This window comes from Sardina pilchardus, chromosome 3 (genome assembly GCF_963854185.1).
Source record: "Sardina pilchardus chromosome 3, fSarPil1.1, whole genome shotgun sequence".
In the NCBI taxonomy this organism is placed as follows: Eukaryota; Metazoa; Chordata; class Actinopteri; order Clupeiformes; family Clupeidae; genus Sardina; species Sardina pilchardus.
The window spans coordinates 20,961,888-20,982,018 of NC_084996.1; the positions used below are offsets into that span (position 1 = coordinate 20,961,888).

At 40.8% G+C, this 20,131-nt stretch overlaps 3 protein-coding genes across 3 annotated transcripts; all 3 read left to right on the forward strand.

Moving 5' to 3' along the window:
- Window positions 1-415: 415 nt before the first annotated feature.
- On the forward strand, window positions 416-5,714 carry LOC134076175 (uncharacterized). The gene is made up of 4 exons (XM_062531177.1): window positions 416-527; window positions 3,435-3,541; window positions 3,734-4,036; window positions 4,214-5,714. The coding sequence occupies exons 1-4, from the start codon at window positions 451-453 to the stop codon at window positions 4,516-4,518; spliced, it is 792 nt and encodes a 263-aa protein (XP_062387161.1). The 5' UTR covers window positions 416-450; the 3' UTR covers window positions 4,519-5,714.
- A 1,285-nt stretch (window positions 5,715-6,999) lies between these two features.
- Window positions 7,000-12,867, forward strand: LOC134077023 (uncharacterized). The gene is made up of 5 exons (XM_062532378.1): window positions 7,000-7,161; window positions 8,345-8,448; window positions 8,560-8,841; window positions 9,660-9,692; window positions 11,169-12,867. The coding sequence occupies exons 2-5, from the start codon at window positions 8,367-8,369 to the stop codon at window positions 11,450-11,452; spliced, it is 681 nt and encodes a 226-aa protein (XP_062388362.1). The 5' UTR covers window positions 7,000-7,161; window positions 8,345-8,366; the 3' UTR covers window positions 11,453-12,867.
- Window positions 12,868-15,028: 2,161 nt separating this feature from the next.
- On the forward strand, window positions 15,029-20,126 carry LOC134077025 (uncharacterized). The gene is made up of 4 exons (XM_062532381.1): window positions 15,029-15,164; window positions 16,451-16,822; window positions 18,028-18,161; window positions 18,591-20,126. Exons 1-4 carry the CDS (start codon window positions 15,041-15,043, stop codon window positions 18,864-18,866), a joined length of 906 nt encoding a protein of 301 aa, XP_062388365.1. The 5' UTR covers window positions 15,029-15,040; the 3' UTR covers window positions 18,867-20,126.
- Window positions 20,127-20,131: the final 5 nt, after the last annotated feature.

Below are 20,131 nucleotides of genomic sequence, written 5' to 3' on the forward strand. Positions count from 1 at the left end.
GGCGGTCATATCTATGATTCTACATACTGTGCTTCGGTTGAACTTGAGCTTGAGACACATGCGCACAGGCGCGTGATATCATTAGTAAAAACGCACGCCCACACCGCTTTGCGGTACAAAATATGACCGCCGCTCAGTTCTGCACATTCTGGCAAATAGTCGGCTACGTTAAATGTTTCGAGCTGAATTATAAGACGCAGAAAAACTGTTTGGAAGAAAAACAACTATAAGAAGTCTAGCGATAACAGTTTAGGCTACAGTGCATTTTCATGCATTGTAATTATGGCAGATTAACAGAGTGTAGGCGTAGGTCTATGTCAACCTATAGTCTACATGCTTTCACTTTCGTTGTAGCCTGGGGCTTTCCACAGATAGCCGGGTTTATCAGATGAACATCATGCCGGGTGCTCTGCAGTTGACAGGGAACGTGCAAAGGTTGGTCACCTCTCCATGGAAAGCGAAGTTGAACAAACTAAACTCCACTGTTTTCAACGGATTATTTGGCTGCAGGATAGCCTACTTGTTTGGTAAGTCGGGGTCAGGTGAAACGATTTCATGTTTATAGTTGACGAGAGATTGTTTTTCAAAAATGTTTTAAGATGCATTTCAAAGTGTTCTGCGTTGTTGTTACGATTTCGTAGGCTTTGTTGGGTGCAGACTATTAGGCTAATCATCAACCCATAAGCTGCTCATACATTTGTGACACAGTAGATCAGGGGTCGGCAATTACTGTAAGTTTGACCTCGGGCCAGATATCTTCCAAGCCATTACATAGCGGGCCACAAGTTCACAACCAAAACAATGGCTAATTTAATTAATTAATATCGGAGGAGGTAAAAATGATAGATAAATGTCAGAGCAGAGACATAAGCAGGCTGATGTAGGTTAAATTTGTCGACTGGTCATTGCGGGCGCTATTATATGCCTGTGTGTTTAAAAAATAAAAAAATAAAAAAAACACCAGAAAAACATTTACACGCGTTGCTGTTAGCTGTCAAAAAATGGCACCATCAAAAAATCTGAAGAGAAAAGTTAACAGCGAAAACAGGATCTTTGATGAATGGACAGAGAACTATGCCTTCATCCTCCCTAATTTTATTAATGCAAAGCCCTCATGCCTGATCTGTAACAACTAACGAGGGTGTCTCACTGTCTCAAGTACAAGACGGCACCACGAAACTAAGCATGCTAATTTAAAGGTTGCGTTCCTAAATAACACGCACGCTATATTTGAAACTCGTGTTTTACTTTTCACAGTTCTATGTGCGTAAATTGCCTGTTTGATGTCAGGCCTGTTTAAAAGAATTCGTGTTTTAATTATCACCATAAGCCTATGTCCGTTGTTTGAATGACAACATGTGTTTAAGGGACTAGCTGGGAATTTGAGAACCAGCGCTGTCCACTGACTTCATTTGTTTCTGCATGTTGTGCGTTCACGCTGCACGTCGCTGCATGCTTCTTCACTCGTAATAGCTAAGCATTTCGATTGATTGAAATTCTTCTGTTCTGGAAAGTTACGTTTCAAAATGAAGAGCATATTTGAGACTGGCAGTCCGATTTTTAAAAAGTGTTTTTTTTGTTTTTTTCATTCTCTGGTTCAAAAGATGTCACGGGCCAGATGTTTTTGCTTGCGGGCCGCATCTGGCCCGCAGGCCGCCTATTGCCGACCCCTGCGTAGATGTTCCCGGGTTTGGTGGACCCACCACATAGACTTTTAAATCAATAGCCTACAGCCATAACAATTAATGTAGGCATACTGTATTAGGCTATCTATAGATATACATTTACACTCCTGTGATATCACATCTATGATCGATATGATCATTTTGGTTTTGCGATTTCCATTATAAAAAAATGTGAAAAAATAGAAACAAGATTTTTGATCATTATTGGAGCTTATTATTTCTTAGAACTTACTCAGAACAAGTGAAAGTGATTGAAATGTAACCATTTTGTTACTTTGTGTGGGAACAGCAGGTGCAGAAAGACAGCATTCCCGCACAAGCACACATACAGACACATAGGCACACAGAGAGACGCGTGCGCGCACACACAAACACACACACACACACACAGCAGAGGTCGCTGTAATCTCGGCGTATTTAGCTTCTTGGCCTACATTTAGGTTGAATAGACCTCTGACGTTTACCAACACCATCCTAGGCCATATAAGGAGATCCGGTATCTTGAGATTTTTCCTATGGGAAAACAACTTGGGGATTTTGAATGATCGTACCTGTTAAACCTCTTAAATAATGCAAGTGCTACCTTATCAGATCTACCTTTATCTTGATAGCCTTTTTTTCTATGTCAGTCATTGCCATATACATTATGTGAAGTAGGGTATGGATTCTCTTAAAGTGTAACTGCACCTTAAAATATGTTTTTTTGAGCTGTTGATTGATTGAAATTATTCATAAGTGGTGAATATGAACCAGGGTTAATATTGTCAAAAATCGTGTTTCCCGAGAAAAGTTACATTTCGTATGATTTTGTATTGGAGATATAGCTCTCCGTGCCCTCTACAGGTTGAAACATGCCATGGCAATTTGGTCCAAAATGCTATTGGAATGCTGACGTAGTCTTGTACTTCTCTGTCGAGTCTACGTCACCGGGTCATTACAAATTAGGAATGAAACGCCCCAACACCTGCTGCCTTGATTAGCCTACCTGTGATAAGCCATGTCTGCAGCACTCATTCCCAGATTGACACGAAATCACCAAGGTTGATTGGCTGCAGCAGTGCTGCAGTCCCTTCATAATTTCAGAACGTCCTGCCCATTTTGAACGCCTTTTTCAGAAATGTGAAGTGGGTGGAGTTATGGGGTGCAGCTACACTTTAAAGTGTAACCCATAACTCCACCCACTTCACATCTCTGAAAAAGGCTTTGAAAATGGGCAGGACGTTTTGAAATTTGGAAGGGAGGGGTTGAAGAGGGGAGAGATGTAAGGGGCGTTGATATAGACTGGGCACTTCTGCGGCTGAATTGATTGATTTTGTGTTCTGGGAATGAGTGCTGCAGACATGGCTTATCATGATCAGGGCAGCAGGTGTTGGGGCGTTTCATTCCTAATTCGTGATGACCCGGTGACATAGAGTCGCCAGAGAAGTGAGAAGTGTAGCCAAATCACTCATGCGAAGTAGCTTCGGGTGTAGGAAGTCTCATTGCCTCTTCTGCAGTAGGCTATTTTTGATTGCCTGTTAAGTTCAATAACATGTGATAGGGGACTGTATTATTACAGTAATTTAATTCTAAACTCTACTAAGTGTAAATATTCTAGGGTGTTTTTTTTTTTTTACCGTCGTTGGTTTGGAGAGTCACCATGAATATGAAATCCAGATAGAACGCAGTTGAAGCTCATACTTGGTTGTGATGTTCAGTATTGAAGTTCAGGCTGAAAGCCTCTAATACTGTATCTGACTCTCCCCACAGCTTTTTGTTCTGCTTGGTCCAGAAGGAGTTTTCTGCTGACATGAAACACCTACCTTATATGGTCATCGTGATGACATCATGGTTATGTTGGCGTGGTCACTGTTCTAGTAAGTTAGAAATACACTTACTCCTCCTATTACTTACTATTGCCACTACTACAACTCAAGTAATGATGATGACAATAACAGCTGTACGTGATACTACTACAAATAATCATAAAGATACCAATACTACAATACTACTACTACTACTACTACTCAGTTTGTACATGCTCCTTTAATGCATTTTTCTGTTTATAGTGGAGATGAAATGTGCAGATGCCCATGCACAAGATGGGCATGCGGTGCATGCCCACTGCGTCGTCAGTTACTCTCTGATAATTGGTTCATGTAACTTTACAACCAAATTCAATGAAACGGAGGTTACATACAACATCATATCAACCAACAAGACAAAGACAGAACTCAACGTTGGAATTCACAATGTCAACATTAAGCAACATGAAATTACAGTGAACTTGACATTAAGTCTTTACTCAGACTGTGCTGCCCCAGTTCAATCGACGTTTACTGTGAACTTCACCACAGTAACAACAAACACAGGTACTACACATTTAATGCCTATTAAGATTTAACTGGTAAAATATGACCATTATTATGTCAATACTAATATATCATTACAGCATGTTTGATTCATGCACAAAGTGCTCCTCTGTATTTACAAACATCTGTAGACTACTCAAGAATGCTTAAAATATTCTTGATGTTCTCTCATTTCAGATAAATCTTTTGGTAAGGAAGACAATCCTCACAAAACTTGGTGGGTCCTCGGAGGAAGTGGCATTGTCATAGTTATAGTTATTGTCGGCCTTGTCTTGTTCACACTCAAGAGGCACAGGACGTACTCAGGGTCAAGCTCACTCAAGCTCTGGAAGCGGACTTCATCAGCTGACACGGACGTGGAGAGTAACGATGACAGCAGCAGTCGTCAGGGCTCAGACAGTGAGCCTCTCTCAGGGGGTCAGGAACTAAGAGACACACACACACCTCCCGCGACATCACACACAGATGACGCCTCCAGCTGATTCCAGATCCAGACACTGTGAGACCCCAAGTGAGGTGAAAATGAACACTATCATGGAGTTTAAGCTGCACACATAAGCTACACTAAGCCCCATGCAACACTAAAAACGCGACCAGAATGTCCTGCCACTGTGAGGGAGAGAAGAAGAGGCTTGCTGGCGAGCACAATTCTTTCCTAAATTTTTTATTGTTATTATTATTGTGCCTAATGGGTTAATATGTGTTTTGGGTCTTTGATGAATCTGTGTAGAGGGGATGTTATAGTTCAAACTGCTGTGTGCAGTGTAATGGGCATTCATTGTAAAAAAAAGAGTAAAAGGTCCGCACACTTGATCTCACTTAGTTTACTTTATTAAAGACAAATTACTTTGTCTAAAGAAGAGCCATGCGGCTCGAAGCGTAACTTGTCTTTAATAAAGTAAACTAAGTGAGAGCAAGTGTTGCGGACCTTTTACTCTTTTTTTGGATCTTAACTTTTTGGCACCTGCACCTTTATTTGGATGTGCGCACCGTTTGCAACTAAATACCATTCATTGTAAATACACTCTATACTGTATCATTTAAATAATGGTGAAAGGAGGGATGGGGAATGGTTATAGATATATAAGCTCATCTGTAGCATAAATCTTTTAGGATCGGAACCGGCTCATGTTCCCCAGGTTCTGCACTTAATCCAGGCCGAATCAGGTCAACTCAGCTTCAAAGCACAAATAACACTAACAGAGCAAACTTTAAAAATCACTGTGAATTATATTATCAGAACACGTGTGCAGGTTATACTGTATATCTCTACTCCATGCCTGAAGGCAGGTGAAATCCACAGCGGAGGTCAGCTCGGATACCCTGACGTGTGATCTTAATAGTTCAAGTTTGCACGTTTGTTTGAACAATTACAAACATGAAGCAATGTAGCATTTTGGAATCAAACTCTTTATTGCGTTCCTCACCGTTCATGTGATGGTAGCACCGTTCATGTGATATACGTTCAGACTATTATTATTATTCTTGAATTTCCCCTTGGGGATCAATAAAGTATCTATCTATCTACTGTACCTATCTATCTATTAATCATTTGTGACACTAACCAAGTGAATGTGTGTGACAAATGCTCACGCCATAATCGATATCTGTATGTATTCATTCGCAATGTTTTATATGGGTAAGGTAACATTAATAAAAGTGTTTTTTTAAATACCAACCTGAGTGTCATTTTAGTGTTGATTTGTGTCTCTCGATAAGAGATCTGACTCCCTCTAACACACGGCATAAGCACATAAATAGCAACAGCATTCCTGTTTCCTTTCATAGGATCCTGCTCCTGATCTTTGCCTTGTAAGCCTGCAAGAAGTGAAGCATCACAGCACAGTCTGCACACACCAAAGAGACAGGCCAGGATGTCTGGGCACCTACTCAGCGTCTAGCCGCACCTCTGCACCTTCATCGTGGTTCTGCCACATGTTACTACTGTACATGCAGAATGTGTGAAATGTGTGTGTGTGTGTGTGTAATCCCTCATGAAGTAGCCTCAGTTGCAAGTCCCATTGCCTCGTCTACAATATTGTACAGGTGATGTCATGTAGTGCAGTCTACATTTAGTGATGACTGTATTCATATTAATACAGTTCTAAACTGGCATAGAAATCTAAGACAGAGCAGAGTGAATCGCCAGTGTACCCATAACTTGGCAGGGATAAAGACTTTGCAAACACATGAACAAATAATAAAAAAATGACAAATAAAAATGACGTCTGACGATGGTGTCTGAACGGGGCCCCTCAGTCAATAAGGTTATGCTGTGTGCTAATCATGCATGTAACACGCATCTTTTTTACAGCAAGATATCTGACTGTAATTCTGATCATAGTTACCGGTATGTCATAATTGTGCCAATCTCAATCTGTCCATTTCTTTCCACAAAACTGTCCAGAAGTCATAATTTGAAGGGTCATTTTCCAATGCCACCTGATACCATAGCTTTGCTGAGTTACAAACGTTTTGAGGAGTTACAATTATGATAATGATAGTCTACTACAATAGCCTACTACTACTACTACTACTACTAGCCTACTACTAACACTACTACTACTACTACTACTACTAATAATAATAATAATAATAATAATAATAATAATAATAATAATAATATGAAAGTGATAATTATTTTGTGATGATGTAGGCCTACGTCTCACAACAAAGCAGTTTGTCTACTAACAATGAATGCATTTTTTCTGTTGACTTTCGGCTGTGGTGAACTGGTCAGTCGACTGCACCATTGATCACACAGATACCCAACCTCATGAAAATGTACCCGCTACATGTAATGGGAACGAGGTTGATCACCGACATGCATTATTATTCTGGCTATCATACTAAGCTCAATCTTTCTGAAATCCCTTAAGTCGCCTTAAGTTCAGGCAGAGTTCACCCAGCAGACATGCTTAAGAAGTCTGGGAACATTGTGTCCACATGCTTTCACTTTCGCTCGGAATTTCCAGACAGAGCCGGGATTTTCAGTCACATGTAGAGTGCCCTGCATTTAACAGGGAATGTGCGAAGGGTTTGCCACCTCTCCAGGAGAAGCAGAACTAAATTTCGCTGTTTTCAACGGATTGTTTGGCAGTAAGATAACCTACTTAGGCTATTTGGTAAGTCCAGGTCAAAGATGACACGATTTAACTAAAGCTTACCCTTTAGGCTGTAGTTGAAGTAAGATACTGTTTTATTTTAAAAAGTCAAAATATTGTGCTCGCCTAACATGATAGGCATAGGTTAATACAAAACATAAGTAGCCTACTGCATCAAGCCATTGCGCTCTGCGTATCAAGTGGTCTTTCGTATAGGAGTCGTTTTCGACAGCAGAGGTTGCTGTTAACTCGAAGGGGGAAACTGTTATCACTAATTGAAATAAGCAACAAAGAAAGACGTGAGGAAGTGAAATTTGTTGAACTGAAGAGTAGGCTAATAACGAGGGTTTATTCATATACGGAACGTGTTTATATTAACCTAATGTAGGCCTACGTACCTTATACCCGTCTTGAAAATAACATTGTAACAGGTATAGACTGCTGCTGGGTTTTTTTTTTTTTTGACAGATTCTTTGTTCATGCGTCTGTTGTTCAAAGCACAACATTTAGGTTGACTAAAGAGAGTTTAGAATAGGTGGTGTATAATCGATCATGCAGTAGATGCTCAGGAAATGCTTGTCCTACAGTTATATTCGTTAAATAGATTAGTGATGCTGTAGGCCTATTGTTAACTTTATTCTAAACGTACAAGAAATGTAACTTTACTGAAATGTATTAAAACAAGATGTGAGTGGGACATACTGTATAAAATCTTTGAAGCAATGACTGTACATTAGCCTCTGTGTGTGTGTGTGTGTGTGTGTGTGTGTGTGTGTGTGTGTGTGTGCGCGCGTGTGTGCGTGCGTGCGTGCGTGCGTGCGTGTGTGATGTATTTGTGGACTATGATAGAGAGTTGGGGTTGGAGAGTTATGACTTTTATGTTTACATGTTTATTTTGTTAAGTGAATGTGACTGTGTAAATGTCAACTGAAATTTGTTTGTGCAGTCAATAGTCTCTCTTGACTGCCCCAAACAAATTTCTTCTTCCGGAGACAATAAAGCCATATCTTATCTTATCTTGTCTTATCTTATCTTATCTTATCTTATCTTTATCTTATATAAATCAAACATGTTTTACAGTCATTAGTTTAAAAAGTCACAAAAGCCATCTGAATTTGAAGTCCAGTTCAGAAGTTGGGATAGATAGCAGGTGTCTCATAGCTGTTGTGTTACTGAAGCTCTTGCCTGCACCTCTACCCTGCAGGTCTCCTCCCTGCCCGAGCTGGATGCCTACATCTGCTGCCATAATGAAACTCGAAATGTGCATCATGACATCACTTTTATGGGTGCTGGGTCAGTGCAGTGATGGTATGTAACAAATGTTACTATGACCACAACCACTACTACTAATTAGGCCTTTTATATATCTCAACGTACTAGAAAATTCAAATCCCAATCTATTTCTTTTTTTTCTTTTAGGGGTTACACTGAACTGCAGTCATCCTGTAGTCGGGGACATTTTGAATGTTACATGCACGGTTGTTTTCACTATTGGTAAAACGGAAGATAAAGATAAAGAAACCTGTGAAGTTGAGAAAGCCATCCTGAATAATGATAATAATAATAATAATGATACAAATGCAGATCGATCTGGAAATAACACATTCACTGTTGAGGTCAAGGCTGAAAAAGGACGGTGGCGTTTCACTGTTCAAACAGGATGTGGGCCAGCACATCACGACTTTGATGTTACATATGATGGTAATAATTTATGAGTATTATTATTTTGGAGTTCTATACCATTGCAAGCAGCCTTGAATCACGGATCTGTGCAGGCAAGGATACTTGTTGTGTTAGCAGGAAAACACTTTCCCTTCCCCCCTGTGAAATGCTAATTGCCAACATTCCTTTGGCATTCAAAACCAACTTGCCCTAAGACAAAGGATTCTACCTTGATGTAATATATCTATATGTCATGAAATGTAAATGTATTAATGTCTGGTATCATTATGATAGTCTTGGTGTAAGGATTGTAATGATTATAGTGTAAGAATGTTTGGAATATTCTGTAAGTGACATATATGATATCCCTCCACATGTAAGTCTAATCAGAGTGAGGAGGTGTGACTAGGTGTGACTAGGTGTGTGTGGGTGTGACTGAAGCCATCTAAGTGAACCAATGACCTTGCCTTGTTTTTGGCGCCCTGTCCCCTTTGTTCAAAAGTTTATAAATGTGATGAATGAGAATGAGAGATTGACTTTTGTAGAAGGAAGACATCCTGCAGGCCATGGGTCTTTGGTTCAATCCAAGGGCCCATGGCCTCCTCAGACTAGCGCTAAAGCTAATGTTACCCTCTCTGCTTGTAAGAATAAAACCTGATTCCTAAGTTTTCTTGAGTTTGCCAGTCTAACTTAATAAGTAATTATATAGAAATATAGAATTACCTACACATATGATGTTGAACAATCAGGTATCTTACTTGTCATATTCAAGACTGAAAGTATCAATAACACTAAATATAAAACAATATGTTTTCCTTCACATTAGTAATCCTGGTCATTCTATTTTTTCATCATAGGTGAACAACATGATAAAAACATTGATGGGAAATGTGAGTATACAACTTAATACAGTATATCAATCCTGTGTACCCATGATAACCATTTGTATGAATTTGGTAACGTACAATGTGTGCTTATGTATATGTTGGATCCCACTTTTTTTTTTTTTTTTTAGTAAGTTTATTTCTTACAGGGACCATGTACAGATCATATTAATCACTTAAAAGCGAAAAGATACACTGTACCAGATTTAGCTATAAGCTATTTTCCATCTGCAGTCCCAGGGCAGGTAAAAGGTCAAAGCAGGACCAAACTGTTATGCACATATACATACACACACACACACACACACACACACATACAGACACACGTTCCTAACATACACAAGCAAACTAAAGAGCAAAACAAGACTGTAAGGACATATGCAGCACAGCCACACACACACACACACACAACACACACACACACACATGATTAAAAACAAACAGAAAATAGACAAGCAAGACAGCAAGACAATTACATATTAATGTTGGCGGGATTGGCTGCCTAGAAGCCATTTTTTGACCTCACGTGAGAAAATGTGGTACTCTGAACAGGTTTTCAGGTTACTTGGGAGTGAATTCCAAATTTGTGTTGCTTTAAAAGAAAAAGCTGACTGGGCGAAAGTTGTGGTTCGAGTAGGCACACTACAGTTCCCCCTTGTTGTGGACCTAGTGGTTCTAGCCATCATTTCTGCACAGGATTTAACATATTTTTTCAGGGGTGGTGGGGCAGCATTATGGATAATTTTGTGTACTAGACGCAGGTTTGTGTACATCATTATGTTATCAAAATTAAGCATACTGTATTTGGTGAGTATGCCACAGATATGAGACTGACGTGATTTTTTATCTAGTATTTTGAATACTTGTTTGTAGATAGATGCAATTGGCTTCAATGCAGTCTTGCTTGCCTGTGACCATACTGGCATACAGTAATATAGATATGAAAAAACAATGCATTTATGTATGTGAATGATGCATCTACTGTCAGGGCATTTATAATAGATCTAAAATTTGCTAGGCTATATTTCAAAGTGTGGCACAACTTTTTAATATGTTTTTTAAAACTTAGTGTTGGGTCTAAAGTGACCCCTAGGTATTTAAACTCATTGACATTTTGCAATTCGTTTTATCAAGTGTCTTTGAGCATTGAGTTAATAGTAGAAGAACATATCCAAGGACACCTGACGGTGTGAGGCTACATGCTGAATTATTTCAGTACTTTATACTTCAGGCTAAATAAAATGTATGTAATGTGTAGTAGGTACTGTATAGTAGGTGTAGTAGATGCAAAGGTATAGGTACAGTTTAATCACAGGCACAAGATACCCAAGTGTGTGTTTGTGTGTGTGTGTGTGTGTGTGTGTAGAGAGAGAGAGAGAGAGAGAGAGTATTTAAGTAGGGGTACAGTTTAATCACAGGCACAAGACACCTGAGTAATGAGGGTGAATAATGCTGATCATTGTTCATGTTCTCTCATTTTAGCCCCTCCTCCTACTGATGATCCCCCAGTTCAGACAGGGGTGGCGTGGGCTATCGGAGGGGTCATCGCCGTGTTGACTCTTGCCATCGTCCTTCTAGCGTTCAAGGGCCTCAGGAGACACTCAAGCTTATGGACGCGGGCTCCGTCAGCTGACATGGACGTGGAGAGTAACGAAGAGGGTAGCAGTCGTCAGGACTCACACAGTGAGCCTCTTTCAGGAGGTCAGGAACTAAGAGACACTCACACACCTCCCATGACATCACACACAGATGACTCCTCCAGCTGAATCCGGCTCCTAACACTGTGACTCCGCCCCCGAATGGAGTGAAAATTAACACTATCGTGACGTTTGGGCAGCCGTGGCCTGCTGGTTAGGGCTTTGGGCTTATAACCGAAGCTGGTTGCCGGTTCGATCTCTTACCAGCAGGAACAATGTGGGTGGGGAGAGTGATTAAGCCTACATCTAACCGCTCTGGGTTAGTGTGTGCTTCACCTCACTGTGTGCTGTGTGTGTTTCACTAATTCACGGATTGGGATAAATGCAGAGACCAACCACATTTCCCTCACGGGATCAAATGAGTATATATACTTACACTTATACGTAGCTTACACTTGCCGCTTGAAGCCACATGCAACACTACAACCAGAATGTCCTGCCACTGTGAGCATAGGCGTAATTTGCGGGGGGGTTACAGGGGTCATGACCCCCCCAAAAATCATATCAGCTAATATAACCCCCTCAATATTATCACATAATTCAGATTACACTGAATATGAAATATTCTGGATGAATATTTTTTGTTCGTTTTCTTTATTCATTTCATTTTCCAGCAAGATAGTATCATTTTTTTTTTTTTTTTATATTCTGAAATGTACCCCCCTGCCCACCGACTACTTGGTATTACCCAACCTGCGTTCTCTACCGAAAGTTTGTTTACTATTTTGCGCAGTCGCTGGGATGAATGGTTGGAGAAAGCTCTCACCTCAGGTGGAAAGATGAAAAAGACATTGAAAGGCAGCCAGACAGCAACCAAACATAGGAAAAGTCCTGACCAAATGGAGGTATACCCCTATTGCTAAGTTAGCTGTTAAATTAGCTGATGATTTGTTGACTGGATTTGGCTGGCTAGCCCTATGAGCCCGACGGACGCAAAGTGCGTCAAAAACACACCCATTCTTCTCTGTTACATTGCTCAGGGATAATTAGTCACAGCGAGATGAGACCTAAGAGCAGAACCGGGGCTTTCCAACGAGACTAGACACTTGTCTGTACGATCAAGTATGAAACTAAAATAAAATCATGAAGTTAAATCAAAGTATATTACAGTCTATATTGATCTGCATTCACCCGCTCGCTTGAATTACACGCGAACCCGCCATCGGAAAGATATGCATGTTAGATGAAAGGGGAGAGCTAGAGCTATCCACAGATACCACATAGCCTACAACCTTCTAGGCCATAAAACAGACGAAGTGACAGCAAAATAATAACTTCATTTAGCTCCACTTACCCCATGTTTTAGTGTGGCATAGCTAATCCAACGTTACCATGTGTTTCAGTTTCTCTATGGCAAGTCACGTTCATAATACGGTTTTGAGATCCTAGCAAACTCCTGTATGGTATCCAATTCAAGACATTGATAGATATTGCAAGATATTGAATCCAAATTTGTTTGACAAATAAACACTTTTTTGCCTTTACTTTGTTCATTGCAATGCAGTAAAAAATATGATAGAGAATCATCTTCTGTGCACGTCATGTGTGCTACCACGCAAACAAGTCAGGTCAGATCAGCTAGTGTCACAAATATGGAGCACAAAAAGTGTCAAAAAGTCATTTCTCATCACTAAATAAAAATTGCCATTTATTTCTGGAAGGCACACACCACATATTTCTGTAAATTGCTCAGCCCCAAAGTATACCTCCACCATGGTTCTTATATTGCAATTTTCAGGACAGTCAGGCCTACACAACTAGCTTGCTGTGGTGAGATAGCCTACATGTCAAAATGTGTAAAAATTTGTATAGTATGCTTTTTAAATTTGTATTATCAATGCAAGTATTAATACATGTGGTAGATCTGGGTAGCCTAGACTGTGTTGAAAAAAACAATATGTAGCATGTGTGAATGGCACTTACAATGACCAGGATAAATGCTTCTAACTAGAGGTAGTGAAAATGCCCTTAAAACAGCCTAGGGCTCATAGCTAGTGCAGGCGTGCACTTTATACATAGGCCTACACACAAGACGGTCCATGTGAGCACACTGAATTTAACTACTGTGTCATTATGGCACAAACAGTCAAGTGAACAGCTGCATTTATGTTAAGTAGCCTAGCCTATATCATCATGATGTATTTCTAATAAAGGAACGGCAAATTAGCATGTTACCTTTTGCACAAGAAAAATATTCAATAAATAAATAAATTGATAAATATGCCGCAAGTTTAACCCCCCCAATGGTAGACCCAAAGTTACGCCCTTGACTGTGAGGGAGACAAAAGGAGGCTTGCTGGCAAGCACAATTCTTTCCTAAGTATATTTGTATTGGCCATTTATGCCCTATGGGTTAAAGCAACACTAAAGCACTTTTCCTCTGTTGCACACACGATTTGTTTATCCAGCAAATAACAGACAAGGTAGAATATGTTGCATGATTTTATGAAAGTATGATGTATTGCGACATCGAAGCTAGTCAAATTTGTAGTTTCTGATGTCTCATTTCATCGAACTACAGATACACTACCCCACCTCGTAAAGTCACATAGTGCGGTTATAGCCGAAAGAGGGCCGCGAAGTGAAAGCAGAATTGTTACAGAATTGTTACGGGTTGATGAACCGCTGAAATGATTTTGGAAACATTATTTTAAAGTACGAAAAACTCTTTAGTGTTGCTTTAATATAGGTATGTGTTTTGGGTCTTTGGTGTATCTGTAGAGGGATTGTCATTGATGTGTGTGTGTGTGTGTGTGTGTGTGTGTGTGTGTGTGTGTGTGTGTGTGTGTGTGTGTGTGTGTGTGTGTTTGCCTGTGTGGAAGAAAGCAAGCTAACTGAACTGCTGCTGAGTTGTTAAGCTATGTGATGGGTGTGTTAATACTTCCATATCAGAACAAGAGTGCCTGGCTGCAGGGCTGGCCATATCTCTACTCCAGAGCGGAAGATAGGTGAACGCTCCCGAAAGGAATATTCAGTTGCGCACCCCAAGACTCCATTTAAGTGTGTCTCTCTTAGTCGGAGTTCTTAGAAACTTTTCGTCTGTGCGTCCCCACAGATGTAGTTCTTGTGTGTGTGTTTTTTAAAAAAAAAAAAAAATTAAATTGACAAATTGATACATGAAAAAGACCAACTTCCGCCTGTGACTTCGGTATGGAATATAGAGACATGGCTGCGCCCTTGTCCACCATCTTGTCACCAGCCAGGTCCCTCTCAATCAGAACAGCTCATAATCCGTTGTAGCTATGGCCGAATTACCATAGCGATGTCCTTTACCAACCCCACTCCCACTTGTGTCATATTGCTTAAATATATCCTATGATGGAAGCACCTTATTCTTATACTGCCATACATGTTCAGCTTGTATTATTCCTTTGTGACACTAACCAAGTGAATATGTGTGACAAATGCTAACTCCATAATGGATTTCTGTATGTGTTTCGTATTCATTTGTAATGTTTTACATGGTAAACTATACATCAATAAAAGTGTTTTTAAAGACCAACCTGAGTGTCCTTTTAGTGTTGATTTGAAACTCTCTGTGAGAGGTCTGACTCACCCTATACTGTACGAACAACACACGACCTGAGCAGAGCATAAACAGCAACAACACTTCCTGTTCTCGATCAAAGGCGGCTGACATCCTGATCTTTGCGCCGTATGCCTGTGAGAAGTGAAGCATCACAGCACAGTCTGCACACAAAGAGACAGGGCAGGATGTCTGGGCACCTACTCAGCACCTTGCTGCTCCTCTGCACCCTCATCGTGGTTCAAGCTTCAAACGGTGAGTAGGGAAATCAGCTGATCTGTGGAGGCACCATCTCCCCTATACTGCTGTATTGTATGTGGAGGCACCATCTCCCCTATACTGCTGTATTGTATGTGGAGGCACCATCTCCCCTATACTGCTGTATTGTATGTGGAGGCACCATCTCCCCTATACTGCTGTATTGATCTGTGGAGGCACCATCACCCCTATACTGTATTGTATGTGGAGGCACCATCTCCCCTATACTGTATTGTATGTGGAGGCACCATCTCCCCTATACTGCTATGTGGTGGTTGGAGGCACCATCTCCCCTATACTGCTGTATTGATCTGTGGAGGCAACATCTCCCCTATACTGCTGTATTGTATGTGGAGGCAACATCTCCCCTATACTGCTGTATTGTATGTGGAGGCACCATCTCCCCTATACTGCTGTATTGTATGTGGAGGCACCATCTCCCCTATACTGCTGTATTGTATGTGGTGGTTGTGCTGTGCCCTCTGTAATGGTCCTTCGTTAATCTTCACGTTTGATAAAAAAAATTGCCAGAGAATTTGCCAGGGCTGCAAGTAAATCCACTGCTTGTCTGTTACGTAACTCCCATCTAAACATATTTGTAATGATATAATAACATATCAGCAACGGAAACGTGCCTGCTTAACTGCACCTCCTTATTTCACATATAGAATTCAGGAACAGGTTCAAGCTCTCCAGTGACAGCTCAACAGTAATGTTTTACTTTAGAAATTCTGTTGTATACCGTAATTTCCCAACTTAACTGCGGCTTATACATTGATTTGCTAATTTTCTTCAACTATGAGGTTACAGTAATACACAGGATCGATTATTATGGTTTTGTTTCTTTTAGCTTGCATAAAACAGACTGTCCTGCAGCTTATACAGAAAGCGACTAATGCACATGAGATTACTGTATTTTTAGGCCATGATGGCACAGTGTACCAGCCTATCCAGCAGTGTATAGCCTGCATGAGTGTAACTATCAGCAGCCCAGCAAGTGCAATGGCATTAAGGGGCCTCAGTAGATGCCTGTACCCTATGGGTTACAGGTACATCTCTCTGATACATCATCCAGATTAGATAAAGTAAATAGTAGCCTATAGTAATGACATCTCTCTGATACATCATCCAGACTAGATAAAGTAAATAGTAGCCTACTGTATAGGAATGACGAAGATAAACAGATTTTTCTTGACAACTCTCTCACTCTGAGTATAAACTTTATCTTAACCCAGGTAGGCCTTAAGAAAACACCCTGAAGACCGTGTTCGTTTCTCCTCCAGGTCTGTCTTTACAGGTGTCTCAAAGCCCAAAGGTAATCGCCCTCATGCAGCTCAACACTTCTGCAGAGATCTCCTGTTCTGCCACTGTCCCCTGTAAAGAGTTGCATGGACTGTCTCTGAAGCGGCGATTCAACGGCAATATACAACTGTTCTACCAATATATGGCCGTGGAGACTGATACGGTACATCAGGACTTTAAAGGCAGAATCTCGGTCACTCCGAAACCCGGCGACTGCTGTGAGTTCACCTTCCAGCTGTCTTTGCTGCAGGTGGCGGACACCAATGGCTACTACTGCAGTTGGGAAATCTTCGATGAGAACAAAGCGGAAAGCAGTACTCTGGAGAGCAACTACACACTCATCATAGTTCGGGGTGAGGCTCTGCTGAATTATGTTCGGAGTGACTGTAACCATGCTCAGTCTTGAAATAGCTAAAGCTTAGTCTTGCTAAACTTCCTCCTCGACCAAAATAAGCCTGTGTGAAATCATGTGTCATCTTTCCACTACACTATGATACTTACAGTAAAGGAACCGTATGTAAGATTGTGGCCCAAACTGGTACTGCAATCACTTTCGAAACATCTGAGGCTTAGTTTGAATTCAAGCCAATGTTTACAGCTGTTCTGGGTTTCGTTTAGTGTCTTTCACAATCCACCACATTCCCACCTGACATCAGTCTATGAGAAATAGACCTACCCCCAAGAGAATGCACATTTACACAGCAGCTCTTTCCCCAGTAGGTGTTGTTACAGACTGAGACTGACATGCCATATGCAAGTGATTGATAGCTATTTCCTCACTCTAATGTCTAATGTCCTCACTGATAGCTATTTCATCACTCTAATGTCTACTGGGATCTAAGCAGCAAGTGGTCTTTTTTTTTTTTTTTTTTAAGTATATTTTTTGTGCTTTTGCCTTTTTTGGGACAGGACAGTGTAATTGTGTGGGAGGAGCAGACATCACTCAGTCTCTTGTGTTTCTTTTAGAGACCAAAATGGTATTTTTTTTTTGACCAAAATGATATATTACAGTAACTCGCACCTGGGTCTGTGGGCACTCGGACCCGCACTCAGACACGTTCATATGGACGCTGTGGCCTGTTGAGCCACTGCCTCAGAAAGTGTTTTATGTTGCTTCATTTTATGAGTTACTGCATGTGTAATCATCAACATAGTGTTTTACTACTATTACCACTACTCGACAACCACATTACCCTAGTATGCCTTTTCTCACTGGCTTCTTTTACCCTAGATAAGCATTCAATGTGTACACACCTGTCTGTGTAAAGACCATTTTATATGAAGCATGCCAGGAGGGATATTACAGGTGTGTACACACTGAATGCTTATCTATCTACAGGCCAACTCTTGCAAAACCTTATCTGCAAATAAGCACACTGGCACACATTCTGCACTCATCAGCCGTGAGCTCACTGTTGAGATCTACTGTGGATATACAGTATAGGGTACAGTGCAGCAGATAATGCCCTGACCCGACTCAGCCTTGTGCTTTATCTGGACTGCATCACTGCCAGTGGACACTGTTCTCATCCTGTTTTGTTCCTGTTGTCCACTGCAGAGCGCAACCCTGAAGAGCCTTGCACCGAGCCGTCAGGCACGCAGCTGCATCGGCTGATCCTCGGCCTGAGTGCCGTGGTGTGCGCTGTCATGTTCCTCATCTTCGCTGGGGCCCTGATATGGAGATGTCTGCTGGTAGGTCCTGAGTAGGGATAAGAAAAAGAGGGGAAAGCGCTCACGCCATCTTAAAGTAAAGTAGAAATGGAAACAGGCAGTACACAGACGGGGGGGGGGGGGATGGAACCTCGGTCACAGACCACAGACCACAGATGTTGGAAGTTTGTGTGTGTTTGTATGTGTGTGTGTGTGTGTGTGTGTGTGTGTGTGTTTGTTTGTGTGTAGGTTTATGTGTTGGTGCGTGTGTGTGTGTTTGTGTATGTGTGTGTGTGTGTGTGTGTGTGTGTGTGTGTGTGTGTGTGTGTGTGTGTGTGATTGTTAGCCTTCTTCAGAGAACAGAGTAGAAAGTACAGGATGTTTAGATTTCAGCCATGTGTTTGTGGTTCCTGCCAAAAACGAATTGATGAGAGTTTGCGAGTTAGTGAAACCAGTCATTTCTTTCCTTAGAAAAATGGCAAATACAACCCTCATCAAAGTAGTCAACATAAAGCCCTTCATCATCAAAATCATCAGCGTCGTCCTCTACCTCCTCCTCCTCCTCCTCAGCAGCAGCATCATCATCATCATCATCATCATCCTCAACAAACTCAGAATCATCATCATCGTGATCATCTTCTTACTCAACATCTCCATCTCCACTCTCAACCTCCTCATCTCCATCACCACTCTCAACCTCCTTATTATCCATCTCAGCACCGATCTTCACAACACAGACGTCATTGAGAAGCCAGCAGTGCACTCTCTAATACAGCTCTGGAAACAAATACGAGACCATTGCACATTTTTCTGATGTCATCCTACAGTTGCTGAGTGACATTTTGAGTTGACGGTCACATTCAAAATTAAAAGACCACTGCAGATTTCAGTATGACTGCATGTCAACTCATTTAAATGTCATGCAGCAACTGTCAGATAACATCAGAAACATTTGCAGTGGTCTCTTAATGTCATAATCATTCAAGAGCATTGTGAGGAAATTTAGCGGAGAAACCTTTCTGATCTAATATGATGTAAATTTGAAGCTGTATGCGTGTGTATGTACGTTGTATGTACGTTGTACGTTGCATGTAAATGTGTAGCCTATAGAGATGAGGTGTAGTCTTAAATGTAAGCTTGTGGCTTGTACAATGCAAGGGAAATGCTGTGCAGGTGCAAGTAATGCTATGCACCTTTTTGTCTTTGATGTTTACATCAGGTTTGGGTCAGCGAATGTCTGCACCTATGCCTCTCACCACATCCTCACTGCTCATTGCACTTTTTGAAAAGGAAGTCAACCCAGGCCTTTTCTCATTTTTTTTTCCAATACAGAAAAAAAACTGAATTTCACCGGTCACAGTGTGTCTCATCCTGTCTCTGAGATGTAGGTCTGTTACGGCGGCATTAACATTACTGCTGTGTTGTGGAGTGTACTTTTTCCTCAGTGATCTTATACGAATGTGCAGATTTAACATTTCCCCAGACAATCTTTCAGTTACTGTACTTATAGCATCAGTTACAACAGTCAAATACACAAAGTCGGTTACAACAGAAGAAATCCGGCGAGTTTTCACCTATGTGTGTTTCTGTGTAACTGATATTCTCTCACAAACAAGTCTTTTGCTGATTAATGATGATTTACAGATTTTTACTGAAGTTTACGGGAACAAAGAAACTAATTGTGCAGAGGTGGTACCCTCACATAGCCTAAACTTCCTTTTAAAAAAAGTTTGTCATACTTTCCAGACCTTATTTGAAAGTTTCAATGGAGATAGGAAAGAAGTGCATCACATGCTTTGTCATCGAGATGGCTAATTATTTGTTGTTGTGTTTGTTTATTCATTTGATGTTCATAGTTTTATGCATTTTTTGTTTTTAGCCATGATTTAAGAGTCCATGGTCCACTATGAGTTATCTGAGGAAGGCATGAAATTGTATTGATGTTATTGTGATACTGTTTTTTTATGATTGTAATACTTTGTTTGATAATAAAAACAGTGAATTGTAAAAAG